The sequence below is a fragment of the Branchiostoma belcheri genome, unplaced genomic scaffold (genome assembly GCF_001625305.1).
Source record: "Branchiostoma belcheri isolate BF01 breed outbred unplaced genomic scaffold, Haploidv18h27 scaffold34, whole genome shotgun sequence".
Classification (NCBI taxonomy): domain Eukaryota; kingdom Metazoa; phylum Chordata; class Leptocardii; order Amphioxiformes; family Branchiostomatidae; genus Branchiostoma; species Branchiostoma belcheri.
Window position 1 is genome coordinate 1,094,953 of NW_017803954.1, and position 19,622 is coordinate 1,114,574.

At 41.6% G+C, this 19,622-nt stretch overlaps 3 protein-coding genes across 7 annotated transcripts in view; 1 reads left to right on the top strand and 2 right to left on the bottom strand.

Annotated features, from left to right (window-relative positions):
- Positions 1 to 81: 81 nt before the first annotated feature.
- LOC109475419 (endoplasmic reticulum-Golgi intermediate compartment protein 2-like) lies at positions 82 to 14,976 on the bottom strand. The gene is made up of 21 exons (XM_019776021.1): positions 14,920 to 14,976; positions 13,002 to 13,110; positions 12,363 to 12,465; positions 11,537 to 11,650; positions 11,291 to 11,396; positions 10,079 to 10,222; positions 7,955 to 8,151; positions 4,501 to 4,621; positions 4,019 to 4,127; positions 3,633 to 3,679; positions 3,386 to 3,485; positions 3,193 to 3,288; positions 2,835 to 2,907; positions 2,606 to 2,637; positions 2,255 to 2,319; positions 1,808 to 1,912; positions 1,382 to 1,479; positions 1,078 to 1,126; positions 801 to 920; positions 397 to 461; positions 82 to 250 (listed from the first exon to the last, which is right to left on the bottom strand). Exons 2-21 carry the CDS (start codon positions 13,097 to 13,099, stop codon positions 176 to 178), a joined length of 1,917 nt encoding a protein of 638 aa, XP_019631580.1. The 5' UTR covers positions 13,100 to 13,110; positions 14,920 to 14,976; the 3' UTR covers positions 82 to 175.
- Positions 5,632 to 10,194, bottom strand: LOC109475639. Its single transcript, XM_019776380.1, has 5 exons — positions 10,079 to 10,194; positions 9,555 to 9,645; positions 8,786 to 9,249; positions 8,538 to 8,624; positions 5,632 to 8,151 (listed from the first exon to the last, which is right to left on the bottom strand). Exon 5 carries the CDS (start codon positions 7,776 to 7,778, stop codon positions 5,784 to 5,786), a length of 1,995 nt encoding a protein of 664 aa, XP_019631939.1. The 5' UTR covers positions 7,779 to 8,151; positions 8,538 to 8,624; positions 8,786 to 9,249; positions 9,555 to 9,645; positions 10,079 to 10,194; the 3' UTR covers positions 5,632 to 5,783.
- A 657-nt stretch (positions 14,977 to 15,633) lies between the features above and the next one.
- Positions 15,634 to 19,622, top strand: part of LOC109475610 (gamma-aminobutyric acid receptor subunit beta-3-like) — a 13,096-nt gene continuing 9,107 nt past the window's right edge. The window contains exons 1-3 of one of the 5 annotated variants that reach the window (XM_019776324.1): positions 15,717 to 15,810; positions 17,410 to 17,477; positions 18,193 to 18,314. In XM_019776324.1, coding sequence (XP_019631883.1) covers positions 17,422 to 17,477; positions 18,193 to 18,314 — 178 coding nt within the window. In that variant the 5' untranslated portion in view covers positions 15,717 to 15,810; positions 17,410 to 17,421. Of the gene's footprint in view, positions 15,811 to 17,409; positions 17,478 to 18,192; positions 18,315 to 19,622 lie in introns of all 5 variants that reach the window. The other 4 variants (XM_019776323.1, XM_019776326.1, XM_019776325.1 and 1 more) reach the window with 4 other exon arrangements.

The window sequence follows — 19,622 nt, forward strand, 5'->3', positions numbered from 1 at the left end:
AGGCATCTTATCATTTTACTTCATAGACCAAGACGTACATAATTTTCTATGCTCCCCTAACTTATTTTTACATGGTTTAGACAATAATGTTCTGCCTGTCAAAGTCTAATGTTTACTGCAACTACACTACCAGCTTACTTGCATTTTGTACCATTATAACTTTAACCATGCTGCATCAGTGCAGTTCTACTGTCAGAGTCTCCTCCTGTTCCTGTACTGAACCATCTGTGGTGACGGTCTCCTGTAGTTCCTGTGGATTTTTAAAAATGCTCAAACTTTAATCTTTAGAAACATTTTCATTGCAACATGTTATCCAAAGGTAATTTCACAACCATATGCTATTGTCTATGCCAGCCTTTTATTGAGGGGAAGGGGGCAATGTGTCAGGATACTCACTTGAACAGCTGCATCCTTCTTAAATATCTGAGCTGTCAATGTGGCCATTAAAGAGTACAGAACTCCTGTGTGAGAGAAGCACCAAAGTCAGGAACACGTTTTGTGGCTTCTTATGGTAAATAAAAATAAGTCTTTGTGTTGTTCTCGACATGAAGCAAAGATGGAACACTGAAAATATATCTCATGATATCTCAACAAACATAAAGCCCCCAGGCTTATTTTTGCATTTTGCACCTTCTACCAGCAGTATCTCAATTGCAACTTACAATTGAAGTGCTGTATGAAAAAAGTACAAATAAAAAGCATTATATTATGCATTACACAAACTGGTCATGGTACCTTGTTATCTACATGTAGTGCCCTACAACACATTTTATGTGCCAATCATGGAGATAGTCCATTACCTGAGGTTGTATAGACTCCTCCTATGATTCCACACAAGCGCACGGCAAGATGGCCCAGGGACTTCTCCTCCTCACTGATGTGTACCCGGATACTGGACAGCTCAAATGCTATGTAAATACCTGGTGAAATATATTTTGTTTGTAAAGGCATAAACACAAGACTTTATCCTCATCACCCTATGTAGTGCACCAAAACAGAATTTAGCTACAGTAGCTTACAGATCTTGATTCTTAAAACAGTAGATATGAAAGGTGGTTGTCAAAGTTTGATAACTACCTGCTGCTCCTGATCTCACTCTCCCATAAGCAGCTTCTACAGCTTTCTCCTAGAAATGTGGAAGATAGTGGTGTTATCGTCTGCTCTGTCTGTGCTTTTGTCTCTCCTTTAGCTACTTTTCCAGGAGTATAGAGTAGAAATACAAAGATGTACATACGAGTAACACACATAACCAAATGGACATGCATACAAGATTTACAATCTATTTGAAACAATGAAACAAAGATACTGAGCATAAGATATACGTAAAGAGTGTTTCAGATAATGTTGATGGCATAAATGCGGTAGAAGTTTAGTGTCTGACCCTTTCTGTCACGGCGAACTGGTGCGTTTGTGCAGATATCCGCCTGGTGCGCACGGTGGTGGGGACAACCTGCACTACATACTGGTACAGCATGTTCCCTGGGCGCAACAGAAACATCTGAGTTTCTTACGTATTTTGGAGGAGAAATAGTTACTCCTAATGTATACTTCTTAAGATTGGCCAAACCTCTTGCCTACTAGTATTTTCTTACAAGCAATGAAAGCTCCTTTTTACCGCCTTTAACAAGAGGTCATGTACCACCACTAACAACATTTGTCGTTTTCTACTTCAACCGCCTTTCAGCATTTGACTTAACGTTACACCAAAGGGCAGTTTACATTCATATACATGCATACTAACACAGATACAAACTGCCTAATACAGAAAACTTGTCTCTGCTCATAGCGCTTGTGGAGTCCCACGCACCAGTGTCTGTGTTCTTCTCTTCGCCATCCAGAGGGTTGAGAATGCCGGGTGTCAGGGCACCGAAAGACAGCCGGTCAATACGATGGGAGAAGTTGTACGTAACAGCTGTGTGATAACCAGTTAAAGACACTGCATGAAACTGAAATAGTACTCATCGAATGCTTTTCATACTAGCAACGTTATGGTTTGTAGTATAGCAGTAGGTACAAATGTAAGCTCTTTGACGCCCTGAGATTAAGATCATGAATCTATGTCTATATGATTTAGCTTTTGGTCGGTAACACATTGTTTAGAAAGAGATTAATTGCAATTCACAGTGAGATGGGCCGTCTTAGTACTTGCTAGCAATGGCATCATTGCCAATGTTGTTAATGACACGTTCCATTTGAGTTGCGTGTGTTATATTTAGGTGTCTGTGCTTTGCTTTATACACATGAAGTAACCTACGCTCGTCACTCTGTAGCAAGTCCGGTGCCAGGTAGTGGTTATGTCCTGAACCGTGCTGGACAGACCTGAAATTTAATATCATCAATATCTGTCATTCCCGGGATAATTCTGATCAATGATGACTATTCAATTGAAACGCCGCATTTGACATTTTGTATTCTTCTACATTAGAGAAATGAACTCGACATATCGTGTTGCCTAATTGTTTAATCAAGACGAATCATCTAAATCAAGACGAATTATCTAAAAAAAATCCATGAATATATCATCAAATGCTTCACTTCTTATTGCACTTAATGATATGTTGAGGACAATGATTCTCTAGTGGCTATGAATTCGAAAGAAACCTACCTTCCAGCCATGATATGAAGTGTTCCAGAAACCTGTATATATCAGAAACGATGACATTTCAATATATTGAATATGCTGCATCAATTATCAAATGGTATTTGGAAGTGGAAGAAGAGATCTATTGTTTTTTACATCTGTGAAGAACTGTGCCGACAAACGTATTTTTCAATATGCAATGCCAAGAAGTATGGGAAAACGATGAAGACGAAGTTTAAATATAAATCCTTACCTTATCAATTTCCAGTTGCCCATGAAAGCGACACGCGTCCACTTGTTTCTTGTACAAAGTTGTGTGGTCGTGCCTTGGTTTGGAATAGTATACATATGTATGCAACCTCATTGGTAAAGAAGTCAGGTAAATCCAATCACAAGTATCTTGCATGAAGACGATATGTCGACATACAACGACATGTATTACATTTCACACCATGCATTTACCGGTATTGTATTTCAGTCTTTAGAAAGCGTAAATCAGTTATAACTTATAATGGTTATGTTTCCCGAAGGAAAGCCGAATAATCAGCCTCTAATATCGTCTACACACGTGACATCGAACCATGAGGGACACGTAAGGTAAGGACACGTACCTGATGACCGTCCGTGACGTGTCAAGTCCTGATTGGAGGATGACATCTCTCAGCGACCTCTTTGCGTTGATGGCTCTTCGAAGAGATTGTAATTTTCTGAAGGTATAAAATGGCATTGTTGTATTATTGATAGCTACATGGACAGAACTGATTGATTGCCAAAAAGATGGTTGCAAGGATTATAGAAACTCACCTTTGTTCCCTTTTCTGTTTTTCTGTTAACTCAAAGTACGTCATCTGATCCCGTAAGGACCAATAGTGGCCGAGGGAATTGGTGACGTCAGCACCCACGTCTGAGAAAAAAATGACTGTTCTGGGTGCGGATATTATGTTTTGCGAATTGCAAAATTAAACAACTTAAACAAGAATAGACAGTAATTGGAACTTCGAATTCTCATAGGTTACGAACGACTTTTTATCAAAATAAATTGAGTCGGTACATTCGCACGGCATTGCCACAGTAATGTCCACACTCATGTTCAGCTTCCTGCAATACAAAACAATAATTACAACATCTGAACAAAGGCGATGTAATGTCAGATCCTATCATGTTACCAATCTATAGCTACATCAATGATGTGCACTTAATTGATATCTTCTGTAAATATCAAGAAGGATCATACGTGAATTTGTGCTGATGGTGATTTTTTTTATAAACGTTAATTCAAACATGTTGACAAAGGGAAGCCTGCATTTTTACTTATCTGTTAAGTATTAATATTGCTTCAAATGATTAACAGTATCTGTGCTGTATGGAATTAGAGCCATTTCGCCTCAGGGCTCCTACACCTCCACCGTGTTTCTTCAACCATCAGTGACAACTTACTCCGATACTTCCTTGTCCACTTCATACTGATAGCGAATTTCGCTTCTCCCATAGCGCTGTACCTCTGACGTCACAAGAATAGCGATGGCGGCAAAACACAGAAGAGATACTGGAGAAAGACAATTTAAATATTGATAATCTGTGCCTGATATCAATACTATTAGATGAATTACGGTAAGTACGTGAATTGTTGATGCTCCACTAGTTCATGCCTATGTCATGTTGATACGTTAGTTCAACACGTGGACTACTTTGACACGTCACCTTTATCACACGTGCAAGGACTCGAGCAGAATGATCAAAGACTATGAATTAGACTAGAATTAATTTCAAGTAGATCTTTGGGACAAAATCGACAACTACCGACCAAGATTGTTCGCACAGCCAACAAAGTATGACGTTTTTTCTTGAGTTTAGTTGTTCTCCCGTTTGACATATGCAATGAACAACAGTAGAACTGATAAAAGATCAAAACCCCTCACCGGTGGCTCCTGTAGTACTCTTTTCTCTGCAGTCGTCAGGAAGCTTGGGGAAGGCGTCCACCCGCCTGACCAGCCCGACACTCTCCCGGCGTACCCGCGACAGCCGCCGCCTCATGTTCTCCTGTGTCTCGTGCACTCAGCAGGTCACTTCTCTTGCTTCTAGTGCTGACGTGTGGACTCGGCCAAACTCAATACTTATCAAAACGCGATCGCAATACCAGGCTGTTCAAGTCCATACTGGTGGGAATCCGCGAATCCTTAAAACAAATGTGAATTTTCTTAGGCATATGACTATAATTCAATAATATCTTCATTTCATGCTAATTTGTAAGCAACAGCAAAACCTGTCTGGATGGACGAGTCCACTTGACAACGAAACTCTGAGCGCCGGTGTTTTGAATCTACCGATTGAGTCAAAGGGTCAACAGTAGATACATTACTTGTAGTAATCAGGGCTATGATAGGTAGTAACTATATACACATATATGTACATATAGACATGTAGCTACCAGATTTTTTTTGTTGGACTAAAATAAGAGATGACACTCCTATGCTGTCAGTAACAGGCTTTGCTACCTCGCTTTCGATCGCAACAGTCGTCTTTCATGTCAAGTACACTTCACTCCGTGAATCACGTGATTAACATCCGGGTAGGGAATAAGATATCTCCCACAAATGTGAAAAGAAATTTCTTAGGGGGGAGTATGGGAGCCCGTAATACAAATAGAATGGCACCCAGGCTACAAATGTGTGTGCACACCCGCCAAAATGAAATGTTGGCAAAATGAACAAAATGAAAGTGATGTAGTGTGTAGTACAGAATCTCCAAGAATACGGCAACGACGCGATTACCAAGCATTTCTGTTTACCAATGAAAGGATTTTGTTGAATAGAAACTGAGGATAGCCTATTAGATGTAAACAGGTGCTCTATGTTTTATAATTACGTATACACGTGAGAAACTAGTGAGTCGATAAACACGAAACTAATCACCTACTCCGTCTGCTGGTAAGCGTGATGTAATTGAAGCAGTTTGAAAATTACATTTTTGTGTCCATGTCTCCGTATCTGTTTAATGGTTAAACTAAAGGAACCACGCAGGTGACATTTTATACTTGCTGGTACACGGAGTTTTTTTAATGTTCATAAAATTGTTTCAAATGCATACATTACATATATCATTGTCGACAAAGGCCCCGATCGTGATCCTTATCGGTTATGGCGGATCGGGGTCTGTCACCTGACATACAACATACAGCATGTGTCATGTATATATAATATGGCTATAGGTAGCTAAATGGCGACCGTGTATCCATCGATAACTCGAGTGTCCTCATAGTGGATGGTTTATTCCTCATGATGTCATACACAACATCTTGATCTGATTCGTTCTCCACAGGAAAACCATAAATTGTTACCTCTTTCAAAATGTCACGGTTACTTCTGATGGCTTCTGCTAGTTCCGTCAAGGCGAACCTGCTACAGGGGGAGTTACAGTTCCAAATGTGTAGATGGAAAGACGTAAGAATTCGGTTCTCACGGATTATCTGTGCAATAGAGATCAACACAGCGGACGCGTTATGTGTACGGTCGGAGACAATTGCATCAGCTGGCTGTTTCATGGAAACAGAATAAAGGGACTGGTGATTTTTTATCGCATCCAACACGACACGAAAATCCTGACATCCTTGAGTTGTATGTAATAATGACACGTCCAAGGCAAATGACTTTAGCGAGGTTTGACTCTGAAGCAGTCGCGATATTGCACCACAGTACGAGGTTTCTGACGCCGTGAAAACGGAAATGCTAATTTCGTTTACATTTCTCTTTTTTCTCAAGTCGTCAAACATGTCCGAAAGCGTCATACATTTCAAAGGACCGACGGCGTCTGCCGCTGCATGGACTGTAATTTTTACTTTTTTCAATCTGTCATCAGGGAAAAACTCACTTAAAGATGATCTCAGAACTGTGTTGTTTGCTGTTGGGAGAAGGGGCATAGACCAACCAGTCATTATGACAGATTCAACAACTGTGGTCGATTCTAGCACACTTCTGAAACGTACTAACATATCCCTGGGTATATCAACTGCCCAATGAATAGATGCTAGCACCAAAGTCCGAAATGTCTTCTGCAGAGTGTCATCTGAGCTCTTTTGTAGGAATTGAACAATGGCAATAAATCCTTCAGTCCATTCAACTGACAGATAGTCAAAATCAAACACTACTTCTTCGGGCATAGCAGGAGCAACGGTATCAGCCAGTTTGGCAGCAACATTGGTGGCACCCAAACAGGTGAGACAGCGACGGACAAGACTTTTTAAAACGTACTCTTCTTTCATTGTTAAGGCTTTTTCATTGGTGGCATCATGAAAATCATCTAGCAACGGTTTCGCCTGGTCACCTGACAAGCCACACAAGAAGATGAGAATCCCTTCTAACTCCTCCCTTTTCACAATTGTGTTCAGTAACTCTGCAGTTAAAGCGCCTTCTTTGTGCAACGTTAACATGTGATGGATATAGTAAGCAGCCATGAATTCTTGGAGCGTTGGATGGAGAAAGGATACGTAGGCGTATCCACTAGTTCTGGAGTCAGTTTCTCCTTGTACCATCATGCCTAGAGGTAGCACGTCTGTTGTTTTCTCTCCTTCCATATCATCAATGTCAAAATGAAACTTATTAATCTTTGATCCCTTCCATGCCAGCCTTCCCTGAGACAGCAACAATACATCCATACTAGCTGGAAAAGACCTTCCGTCACATTTAATGTCAAATTTAGCACAGTATCGCTTTGTTATACTTTTTACCACTTCTCCATACAGTTCAGTTTTGGTTTTAGGCAGTCTCTGGTTGTTGTCCTCCCACAGTACACAGATCAGGAGTGCATTCAGTGGGTTTTCTGTGATTTCTTTCAAGTAATGATTCTTTGAAACTGTTGCAGAGAGTTCATTGGCAGAGTTGGAATCATTGATGAAATACTTTTGAAAGATTTCGTCTTTTTGATCTTGTCTGAAACCGACAATTTTGTAAAATGCATCAGAATCTTTCAACACTTCGCGAAGCTTTAAGGGGCGAGACGTTACTAAGACCGTGCTACCATAGAATATTTTCCCTTTGATAAGATCAAGAACGTCTGAATTCTTTTGATATTCCACATTTAGCTCATCAAAACCATCCAGTATGAAACACACTTTCTCCTGATGATGCTTGATGTACTCCTTCAATTCTGTTTTGCTGATGTCTAGATTATCCCCTAGAAGCTGATCATAAACTGAATCCATGACACTCCCGTTAAAACGACGTAACCCTATAAGAAATACCAGTGTGAATTTAGTAATCCTCCCTACCCAATCTATCACCAACTTTCTACACAGTGTTGACTTCCCCCTCCTGGTTCCCCTTCAACTATAATCCTAGTTGGTTTACCTTTGCGTGAATTTTCATGTGAGTTAAATACTAGTTCACTTGGTGTAACAACTTCTGCCGGCGTGATGAAGCTCCCCCTGTCGCTTTCTCTCTGCATTCGCAGGTTGATGTACCCATCAGCAAGTCCGAAGCGAAGTCCCGGTTTCCATGGCAATGGCTGGATGTATGAGTAGCGTTTGTCGTAGAGTGTTTTTAGGAAGGATGCCGTCGCTGAGATATATGGGTCATCTGCAAAGAATAGTGCATAAAATACGGGTGTTAGTATGCAATGAACATGTACGTGTACTGTTTCAATGCTATAAGCTAAGTATGCGTACCAGCTTCATTGACACCTAACAGGCTAGTAAATATATTTCCAATGTGACCTTCTTGATGCATGTGACATGATGTCACCCAGCAGTCAATGTTCCTATCTTAAACTTGAATATTTTTCATATTCTTCAAATTTGATGATGTTTCTGTAATTGCCTTTTTTAATGACCGGATTTTGCTGATGTTGTTTTGCTTTCTCTATCTTTGCTTGTGTCATTTTTCAATGTTTGATTCCTAACGTACCATTAAGTACAATGCAAATGGGCCGAATTAGCAATTATTGAAATTATCCAATTCGTTACCTCTAGTTATTAGATAAAATCCTAAAATGACTGCAATGACGACTGCGATGACAGCAACCATGGCCCAGACGCCGAAGTGACCATACCCTACAGATAATGAGAGTAAAGGGGGAACAGTTCATTACTGTCCAGCCCAGATGCAGATATGACACAAATGTTATCTACAAGAAGTCACATACTTTACATAACACCAGTCCCTACAAATTAAGCATCATTACACAACAGTATGAAAGAAGTAAGAGACAAACCTGTGTTGCTACGTTTTGCTGTCTTGCTGATGATGTCATCTGCAACGGCCTGTATGTTACGGTCGTTAACTAGTCCCGTTTGACTGTCACAGGCGACACAGTGTGCCCTTAGTTCTTTCAAAGTCGGCGAGTATTTTCTCACCAGCGTATCAAAATCGCTTAAGTCGTAATCAAGCCAGATCGGAATAATCTGTAACCCATGTTTTTGGGCCAGCTCAAATTCTCTTTTAGGCCAGTACTTGTGTTCGGAAAGGAGGCTTCTGCTCAAAACTATTACAACCAGCCGTAAGTTTGAGTTAGCTATGGCTGACTCAATAGATTGTTTGATCTGATCGCCTGCTTCAATACTGAATTTGTCATAAAAGATGTCATCAGATTTAAGGCCTTTGCTACCAAAGCTTTGTACAAAGGTTCCACAAATCTGTCCTTGTCTTCTCCGGCGTGGCAGAGGAACACAGATGGGCCTGGGGAAATATCGACAACATCGTCTCGGAAATCTTGTTAGACAAATATCCTTCGAATCAAAGTACGAAACCTGAGTAAAACAATGTGTCATATTTCTACAGCTGATATCAAAGAATCGTTTTACAAACGTTCTTCTTGGAGGCCATTGATGATAATGAAAGATCCATGACCTCATCCAATAAAACTAGCTGTAGCAGTCTTAATATTCATGAAGATATATATACTAGTATCCTTCCGGGTTCCGGGTTTTACATTCTTCACATAGAACAGTTATTGTGCCCGACAAGGATCGGAGGAAGTTTACCTGTCTTGCATGATGCCTGCCCCATGATGGTTTATGCCTGCAGTTCTTCGCGCTAAGCGTCCCTGCGCTTTTCAACTCTCGTGTCCAATCTCTAATGGCATATAAATATGTACCATTAACGTGTGTAGTGGCTAACACATTTCTATAATAGATCCTAGCTGTCTGTTTACATAATTGACTTGTTGACTCGTTACACGATCGGCTTTCACAGTGACATCACAGCGTAAGGCCTGTTTGTTTCTATGCACCGCTGTTATTGCACCTGTCGACTGACTTACTCACGTTAATGGTCGTCATGTATTTATCTATTCAAACGTGTTTCATTACCAATAACATGTAAATGTCCAAGCCACCATGCAGCTAAGGGTAAAATGAGTTTAAGGCCCTTTCAGTGAGGAAATTCAATCTCTACCTGCCATATTGGTTTTTCTACTCGTACTTTACAGTGACCACCAGAAGACTGGACATTCTATCTGCACTTACTCCACCTCTATCTCTGGGTATCTCTGGGATTGTTCACTGACCTTTCGTGTCGTACTTCACAACAATCGGGGAGCTAGTACTGCTCTCGAAGTGACCTTCGCACCCTGCACCCGTGACTACTACTTTACTTACGTCCTTCTTGTTTACACGTAATGTCGTTGCTATGAGCCCAGCAGTCACCGGGCCTAGACAATGAATACCATGCATGAATGGTGTAGGCTCAAACGTCGTGTTCACACAAATATTAATAAAAGAGACTTCACCTGCCTCGACAGTAGAATTTCGCCAAGCACCTATGCACAGCGTGTACGTGTATTTCACCCTTCTGGCACTTGCACTGAAGACTATGCTGGTGCCATAATCAATGAAATACTAGAGAGGAGTATCCAAAAAGAAAGTAGTATCCAAAAAGAAAAAGAAATCTCCGGGATACAAGATTCGGTCTGGTTATAACTTAACCGTATTGTCTACTTCACATTTGTCTGTTATTGACATCCCATGTTTCGTCACGCATAGCTGAATGAAACATGCTGAAGGCAGTAATTACCAGAGTCGGGGAACTGATATGTGTCTACATTTTAATGCTAATCCACAAAAGAAATGTATACTGACTACCTAGTACCTGTCGTGCAATTATCACATACAAGTTCAAGGTGTAGACCAAAGAGTATTTACGGTAACTCCGATCGAGTTGACTGTGGCATTATGGTTATCTAGCCATGAGAGTGGATGAAAGGCTGACAGACAGTGCATATGTCAACTCATGTGCTACAGTTTCTTTGTCTATTTCAATACGCGCAAAAAGAATCCCACTGACGGTTTCCTTTAAAACCGCAACGACTGTAGTCACTTCGTCTGGTATATTAAATCATCCATACATCTTCTGGCGATCTGGTTGTAAGCTGTCGATAGCAAACGTGACAACTCAGTACTCATTACAAGGTGTGGGGCAATCTGATCTTTTCAGTACATAGTTTGCTTGAAAACGCAATTTGCTTACTAGTAGTACCCTGGCTTGTAACACATTAATCAACAATAGTGATAACTGATCTGTAACTGTATTACCTAACCTTGTGCACGAGCACTGGTTTCCTCATGTTTGTCATTTCCTGAACGCCGAGAGCTAAACTAAAGCTAGGCTAACAGGGTAGAGAAAAATGCTATCCAAACATTTGACAATGGCAATAAGTTTCAGCCAAATGCTATCAAGCGTGTGACGCCCTAGCAGGTCCCGCTAGGTGGCGCTTAGTAACAGGTGCGGTGCACCTCCATGAAGCGAGCCCACAGGTTCTCCCAGGCTCCTGCCGCACTGCTGCACCCCATCTCTCCGAGGAAGGCTATCAGGGCAGGCTTCATCAGCTGGTGTGAGATGATAAAAAAAGCAGTTATACATTTACATCTGAAACAATGAAAATCATTCCAAGCACAAGAGTTAAGCAATGAAATGAAAGGAAAACCGGACGCCGGAAATACTCGGAAATAGACACGTTGATACTCACGTCGATGTTCTCATGAGTCACGCCCACGCCCTTGTGTAGGAGTCCCACCTTCTCCACGGCGGCGTCCCCGGCACTGTCCAGCCCTTTGATAAAGTCATCCAGAACCTGCATCACCTGTGTGTTAGGTACGAGATGTACGATGAGACGTCAAGTTGGCATCTCCCAATCATTATCAACACAGCATGCTCTCAGAAGTTCAAGGATTTTCAATACGGAGCACAAATTTACGACTAGTTTAAATGGAAACAAAAAAAAAACAGAGTTATATTTCCTATACGTCATGCAAGGGGTCAACGTTTATAAATTTGATATGCAGAGGTCTTCTACAACAGTGGAACTTGTTACCTGTATGTCTTTATCCAAAAGAAATCAGGCGTTGATTGACGTACATGTAATAGTTACTTTGCCACTGATATAGAACGAGATACAGATTTGGCGACCCAACCGTTTACAGGTGTACTTTGGTCTCAGCTTATCACACTAGTACTCTACGCCAAGCTCATTAATTCTATGCTAAAAGCCGCCTTGATTGAAAGACTGTTGACATTGGGATTTTCTGTGACTATTTCAGAGTCTTATTAATGCTGAGGCGTTCATTAATCTACTTTTCATGACACATATTTACAAGTAGTAGCCAAGTGTGCTGACTGCACGCAGATGGCCAAGGGCAGACAAGGATGGAGAAGGCTGGTGCTGGATGCTACCACAGTCCCCGACCCTCCAGACGAGGATGGGACCAGGTGAAGCTGAAGCCAAGTGTATGCAGTGATGAAGTGTACAGGAAATGTAGAGTTAGAAACAAACATCACAGTAAGACAGCCTATACCTTCCCGCCGTGTTCACGCACATCGGGATGCCCGGCCAACTTGTCGTACGGAATATCACGGAACTTCGGGAACATGGCTTTAGTGGAGTCGGTCTTCAAGAGGCTAGACACCGACAGATATAGGAAAAATCATATTGGTGCGTTTTGGGCCATGGGCGATATAGTATGTGTGGAATTACAAATCAGTGTGCTTTAAACATGGTTTCCTTGGGTTTCTCCTGTGCATCAGTAACGGTAAACCCATGGCATCCACGGGGTAGACGGAAACACCTAAAATGCACCATGATGCAAGCTGTACTACAGTGTAACTTTAAGCCTTGGCCACGAGAAGTCGTTCAAATATTCCAAACAATCTAAAACAATCTGCTTTCCATTTTTTTTCTTCTCAGGTGATCGCTGTTGTACAAGGATTACTTAGCCTTACTAAATCGCGCTCCTAGTAGCCCGCCCGACTGATTTGCCCCCTCCGAAAATAAACCCACAGTAGTAAGAGATAATTTTGCACATTTGCTCTCATTTCCTTTTGCCTTTCATCTATTGCCATGGTTTCAAAAGATAACAGAAAATTTTGTTCACAATCAAGTCAAACTAATCGCATGCGTTAGACATTATTTGACAAGTGCTTGGCTACACACTTACAGTAAGAAAACTTTTTCCCCGGCGTCTTGGAACGTGGGACCAGACATCTTGGCCCAGGACTCCAACACTGCGCTCTTGTCTTCAGACGTGAGACCCATCGTACTTTCAGCTGGGGAAAATTGTCAGTGTGCGTTTTCCATTAATAGAACATGGGGATAATTTTTTCCTGTATCTTTTTAATCATCAGAAAAAATACGATAGATACGCCAATTAGTGAATACATTGAAATATAATATTAAACATACATTTGAGACGTTCCTACCCTGTTCGTTGTCGGCAAAAATGTTTTGGACCGCTCTCCTCTACTAGTCTTGCTGCGATGTGCCGGGGGACACAGCATGCCGAGGCTCTTTTATAGGGCCCCAAATCTAGCCTCAAAACAAACATCTGGGGACTTCAAAGAAGCTCCAAGCAACTGTTTCATCTCCTTTTGGTGATCTTTTCGTTGGTGACTTTCATATCAAATATTGAAAAAATGATTTTCACAAAAGATATTGAGAGGAAGGTCATGATTGTAAGAGAACCAAAAAAATAAAATAAAACCAATGACTTTAGCTACTCTGTTGTAACCTTACGATGTCTGCTTCTAGGCTATTCTGAAACGTGCTCAAATGGCTGACATCATAGTCACGTGATGGTTGACTCATATTTTTCCAAGTTCGATAAAAAATATACGTTGGTGAATAACTGTAAGATTTCAATTTTTTTTACAGAAGTGATAGGACTAAATAGATCGATGCTTGCTTTCAAAGAATTGAATCCGCCAATATTTCCAGTGTTATAATATCATTCATTGGCGCAGCGCCCTCATGACACCACAGCGTTTCATAAGAATTCTTTAATGCCCCGAAGAACTGCCAAACGCTCTACAGGTTTTTCACCTATATAACACCCTTTGACCTAAAGCACAGTAAATGCTAGACACTACGTGTTCATAGTCATGCACACAACCATCATACCTAGTCTCTGTGTACCTTAACGGGTGTAACCTTCTAATCTTAACTGATACAAGCATGATAAATGTATCACGTTGCATGCGTTTCCAGAATGTGTCTCTCATTAAATAACTGATTTTTCATTTTTCTCTGCAAATTGCGTAATTACGCCAACTGACGAGAGACAAGTTTGGACGTTCATCTTCATAACCGTATATGATCGAAATCATATGCCTTGTGATCTTACAATAGAGGATTTTCATGGATGAGATAATAATTGTAATTTTTATACCTAGCGACCACGTTGGTGGCTAAGTGGATATCCACCAGTACTTAGCCGCCAACATGGTCGCTAAGCATGTTGATGTATTTATCGTATATACAGCAATCCAACGAGTGACATCATATGAATACCCTGTATCGGTATATTCCAGCATCTTCGTCTTAACGCTGATTAACTAAATGAGGGAGAGGAATAATGTCAAGTCAGATGACTTAATCTGTCCATATCTTTATTGTTATTATCACCCGAAAGGTTTAACTTACTGGCATCTCCGTGACATTTGTAACAAGGCTTGTAAAATATCCATTGTTCCATATCTGTTGATCACATTGTGCTAATCCTGTAGAACCAAGGTAACAGCGATAACAGAGCCAAACGGCCGTTTAATTACCATTTGGTGCTGATGCTGGGATAGTAATGACTTTTGTGTAAACATGCCAATTATTATACGTGGCAATAAAAGGTGTTTAGAATGCTGACCCGATCTTTTTATGACATGGAGGGCTAACTGGAGCTACTAGTATGTTGCACAAATAGTCACGTCACAGACAAAATGCTTGATTGATTGATTGTAATGCACATTTTCCACAAACAACGTGTTCCCGTGATGCTCTTAGACCCACAATGATGAGAAGACTATCATGTACAGGTCCAGCATTATCAGTGACAACTCATTTCAGCGCTCTAAGCTATCGCTTACCAGCAATATGTGCAATATGTGCACACTATTCCAACTGCTGTTGTAGTATAAGATAGTCTCATGCCAAAAGTGGTCAGGCAACAGGCACGATGCCACCCGTTATTCGTTTTCAAGTCACTAGTGCACCACAGTTTCGCCTCATCTGTGACAGGTGTGTGGATTCATTTGAGGAACCGATCCTGGCATGGCTGTCAATCACAATTATCAGTTCCACCAATGAGAGGATAGCAACCAGTCGTCCAATGAAAGAATAGCTATATCTGTTGCCATTATTCATATAACAGAAAGGCGACCCCTATCACATCCCAGTGGAACTGGATGTCTGCCATACGCTGTGTGAAGCTTTGTGTGACTGTCCCGTCAACGTCGGTCATTCTCGTATTATTGCCGAATACGTACGAGCATGCCATACCTAATGAAGCCGAGTCCGAAATATGGAGTGAGATAGAGTTTCTACATTTCATCTTTTACAAACAATCATTTACTGCTTCACATAGTTGCTTACGTACTTCTAAACGATATTTTGTTACAATGACGTTCTCTATTGAAGCACAAACCTGGCCTTGTCTTGTATGGAGAATCATTGACGCTGACTGCATGCTGAACTCCGTAGAAGAGATTTCGTCTAGCATTTTGGGAATAATTGTTGACACGATCCCCTCCGGAAGCATATTAAGGGCGGTCTCAATGTAGGTCCCACCGCAAAAGTCTCGACTTTCCATATGCCGACCGTATACTCCATGGGAAATATCCCGTACCACCACGCCGGCCGTTGAGGCTTTTTTCATCGCCATCACTGAAAACAGCAGACATTTCGTATCCAGAGATGTCCGGTCAGGGAGCTACCCTCTTCCTTGTGGTCTTTGCGCTTTTCGGCGGGATTTCAAATAGGTGAGTGCTACACATAGAACTGTCCAGTCAGCTCTGAGAGCGCGGAGTAGGTGCTCCTGGCTGCGCGTAGAGGGTGATGTAAGTGACGTGACGTGTTCGTACAACAGACCCAGGGAGGTCAGACAAGCTTTCCTTTTTGTCAAGCCAGACAACGTTTCTATACCATTGCAGGACGAAACCATATAGACTTGACTCTTGTTTAGGAGAAGATAACATTGCTTGTCTAAACATGAATTTTGCGCGCCAAGATTGAACTTGCAAACAGGAGGATGAACTTGATAACAGCAATACAGGAGGAAACTTGAATGCCAAAAGCCTAAAATCACATGGAACATGTTTTCCAGTGCTACAGGGAAATGACACGAATAGTTTCATAGTTGTCCTTGCATTGGTTTGTTATAACGACTAGAGTCTTTAAAAGCATGGAAGGTCTCACGGAAAGATAGACAAATGTCAGCGAAGGACGATGCTTTGAAAGAATTTCGATTATGTTTTTCTTGTTCACAGGAAAGCACATACACATTCCCTTATTTATTTCTTGCAAATATTTCGTTGGGAGGTCATCGTAACGCGAAGTGTGTTCACAGAAAACACTCCAGGCGTTTGGGTAAAGTTAGGATCAGTCGGAAGACCCGTGCGTTGCCAATACGAGTAACAGCCTGGTCTCTGTCCTTTTAGATGTGCGGTTCTCTATAGTTTCTCGTTCCATGTTTCATACGCACGATACGTTAGAACTGATTGCACTCGGTCTGAACGGAGGTAGCTTATTACTAGTATTTGAGATGGTATTGGAGCTGGGATGGAAGTGTACAAAATCTCTCTATATATACATAAAGTTCCTTCCAAGTCAACATGTGCCTTCACATCCATGAACTCTGCATCACGCTTCTTACTGGTACATGTATATTTACTAAAAAAAAGTGAAGGTGGAAAGGTCAACATACTTCAGTCAAGGTGAAACCATAATCATGCAATTTGTGGAAAGGGCGTGGCAGTTCAAGAGGTCATTGTAATCAAGCCAACACTAGGATTAGCAATGCAAATTGAGTTTCGAGATTGGATTGAAAGAATGATTTCTTGAAAAGTGACACAAATATAATATAGAGATAGTTCTGGAAAATTTTGATTCCCTTAACATGCATTCTAGGGGTTTCGTACGGGTTGACAAAGGACAGTTCAACTCTATCGTACGTAGGGTCCATCGTCTGTCAATGGTCAATCTCGGTGGACACGATATGAATTGTCAGCTGCATGCTCGATTTAAAAAACTAGGTGGTTCTAGAAAATGGATTTATTTGATTTCATAAACATTCTAGGAATTTCTCTATATCTCTCCATGTAAATGCACATGGAGACCGTCCATCCCGGGCCCATGATGAGCAATGCTGTATATGGCTGGGGCCTAAAGTGTTACATGAATTTCCATTGTGCCATCTACAGCTGTTTCCAACCGAGGCAAACTCTTTTTTTTAAACGGTATGAAAAACGACGAAAGGCGGCGTCAGAGACTTAATTTCCACAAAACAGGATCTGTCACGTAAAATTCAGATGTAGAAATACATCTTAACCTGACTCTTGACTTTATTGTCGCTGCTCTAGTCCCAGCCAGCGATGCTCAGTGGCGCGGTCACAATCGTCGAAGGTCGTGCAACGATTTTGATGCCGTGGTACGTAGACGTTTCAGTCAGGCAAGGGTCTAAGACAGACTTTCCCGCAACAAGACAGTTGGACTTTGCCGTACACATGCAGAACTACCCCGAGAATGTGATCCTACGATGGTTAATCTCTAAGCAGATTCTGTGGGGAAAGAGTCTACATCGGCCGCCTGTATACATTTGGGTCTGCTGGCCGCCCAGGATTTCAGGATCGGAGGCCGATAGAAACAGGCGGCCAATATAGACTTCTCTTGCCCCACGTACAGAATCTGCTCGGAGATTACTCCGCCCTCGCCACGCCTGATGAGCGAGGCTATCAAACTGAGTGATGTATTTGTGACGGATTTCTGGGTCAATGACATAATAGTGGAGATGGAGTGGTGTAATCGCCGCATCGTTCACCGATTACCGACTCGGACAATTTATGGTCACCGCGTTAATTTCGCTCTGCCTAGGGATATGAAATCAAGCGCTCGGTGTGACCTTGTCCTTAACATTGGACTTCACCTTTTTAATTCAGGTTGGAAAACTAAAAAAATGTGTTAAAGATGGAATCGCATAATCCCTACAGTGACGTAATTATAATGAAGTATTACAATAAAAAGCTGTTGGACGTAAAAAAAAGTTCGGATAAAAGGTTGTGGTCACTGTTAATTTGACCGGCTCAAGTAAGAATCAAAATCAAAATCTTACAATCTTTATTCTCCCTTTCCCTCCTCACACACAGCGTTCTGGCGCAGGGAGACGAGGAGGCTGCAAACGGCAGAGAAGAGGCGGCAGAAACACAGCCCGTCAAACTCACCGCGCTGTTCAAGGGATATGACCCGCTCATCCGCCCAAACTTCCATGGTGAGAGGACCGCGTCCTCAAATAGTCTGTTTGGGTGTTTGTTTATTCATTAGTGTTTGCTTATACATCACTATTCTTCCTACCACATCACTACAGACAACACGCAATGCTATATATACCTTAACACATACTCTTACGATCGATAGACACCGAAACCATCTTGGCATGGTTTTGTAATAAAACTCCTGTATCCTATACTCTTACAATGCATGTTACTTGTATGTACGTACACATATGTATTCATAAATCTAGACGAAGGATATACGAATGATATCCTTATTCATTGCAATCGCTATTTGCCTTTGACAATGGAATCATTGAGAAGGTTGCAATCGTTACTCCGCGTCCAGCGTTGATCTGAGGGTCATTCCATTTTTCTGCTAGGGGCATATATAAACCAGTACCTTTCCCTTTTTAATGTCTCTCTTTATAAATTGTCACAAGCGTTCATACCTACACCCCCGACAACGCTATCGGTCGACCTGTTCGCTAACTTCTCAAACAGACCGAACATACGACCTGTTGTTTTACCGGTTCGCCCGCCAGCGATATCGAATGTGAGAAACTAATTCTGCATTCTGCGCAGCGAGCCAGGAGTGCAAATGACGCATTCTCTTCCGGCCGAATGTTTGACTCTTTGGAAACCGGTTCGAGAACCTGCGAAAGATGCAAACTGGCCGTGACTTTGATAGACGCTGATGACCCCTGGTCCTGGAGGGGTCAGCAGGAGAAGGGACACGGCAAGAAAAATTGATTCTTGTTTCTTTAATCCACGACAGCGTTGGTCAGTTACAAAACGCCATCTCAGGGTAGGCAGCTTGTACATGTAATGGGCACATAGTCTATCCTACTCTCAAAAAAGTTTAATATGTCAGAAAATAAGACAATAGCAACTGTGTTGGTCAGTTACAAAGCGCCATCTCAAAGTCTATCTTATTGTCAAAAAAGACTGAAATGTATGACAGAAAATAAGAAAGAGGCAGATGAGTGAGTGGGGTATACATCATGGCAAGAATCACAGTATAATTTTACATGCTAATTACCTTCGCCAAGAAGGTTATGTTTTCAGTAGCGTTTGTCTGTCTGTCTGTCTGTTTGTTTGTTTGTGAACAGCATAACTCAAGAAGCTTAATATGCATTGTCATGAAACTTGGTAGGTTGGTAGGTCTTGATGAGACCTAGAAATGATTAGATTCTGGGCCCCCTACCGGCTTTTGTTGGTACTGCAGCAGAACTTCCGGTTTTGATATCTCGCGATCTGGACATGCTAGTGTCACGAATTTTGGTTGGTAGATAGCTCTTGGGGTA

Coding starts and splice junctions, on each gene's coding strand:
- LOC109475419 (XM_019776021.1), bottom strand. CDS start 13,099: ATGGGTCTCACGTCTGAAGACAAGAGCGCAGTGTTGGAGTCCTGGGCC. Junction 2,638..2,834: donor GGCAACTGGAAATTGATAAG/GTAAGGATTTAT, acceptor TGATATATACAG/GTTTCTGGAACACTTCATAT. Junction 251..396: donor AGAAGGATGCAGCTGTTCAA/GTGAGTATCCTG, acceptor AAAAATCCACAG/GAACTACAGGAGACCGTCAC.
- LOC109475639 (XM_019776380.1), bottom strand. CDS start 7,778: ATGGATTCAGTTTATGATCAGCTTCTAGGGGATAATCTAGACATCAGC.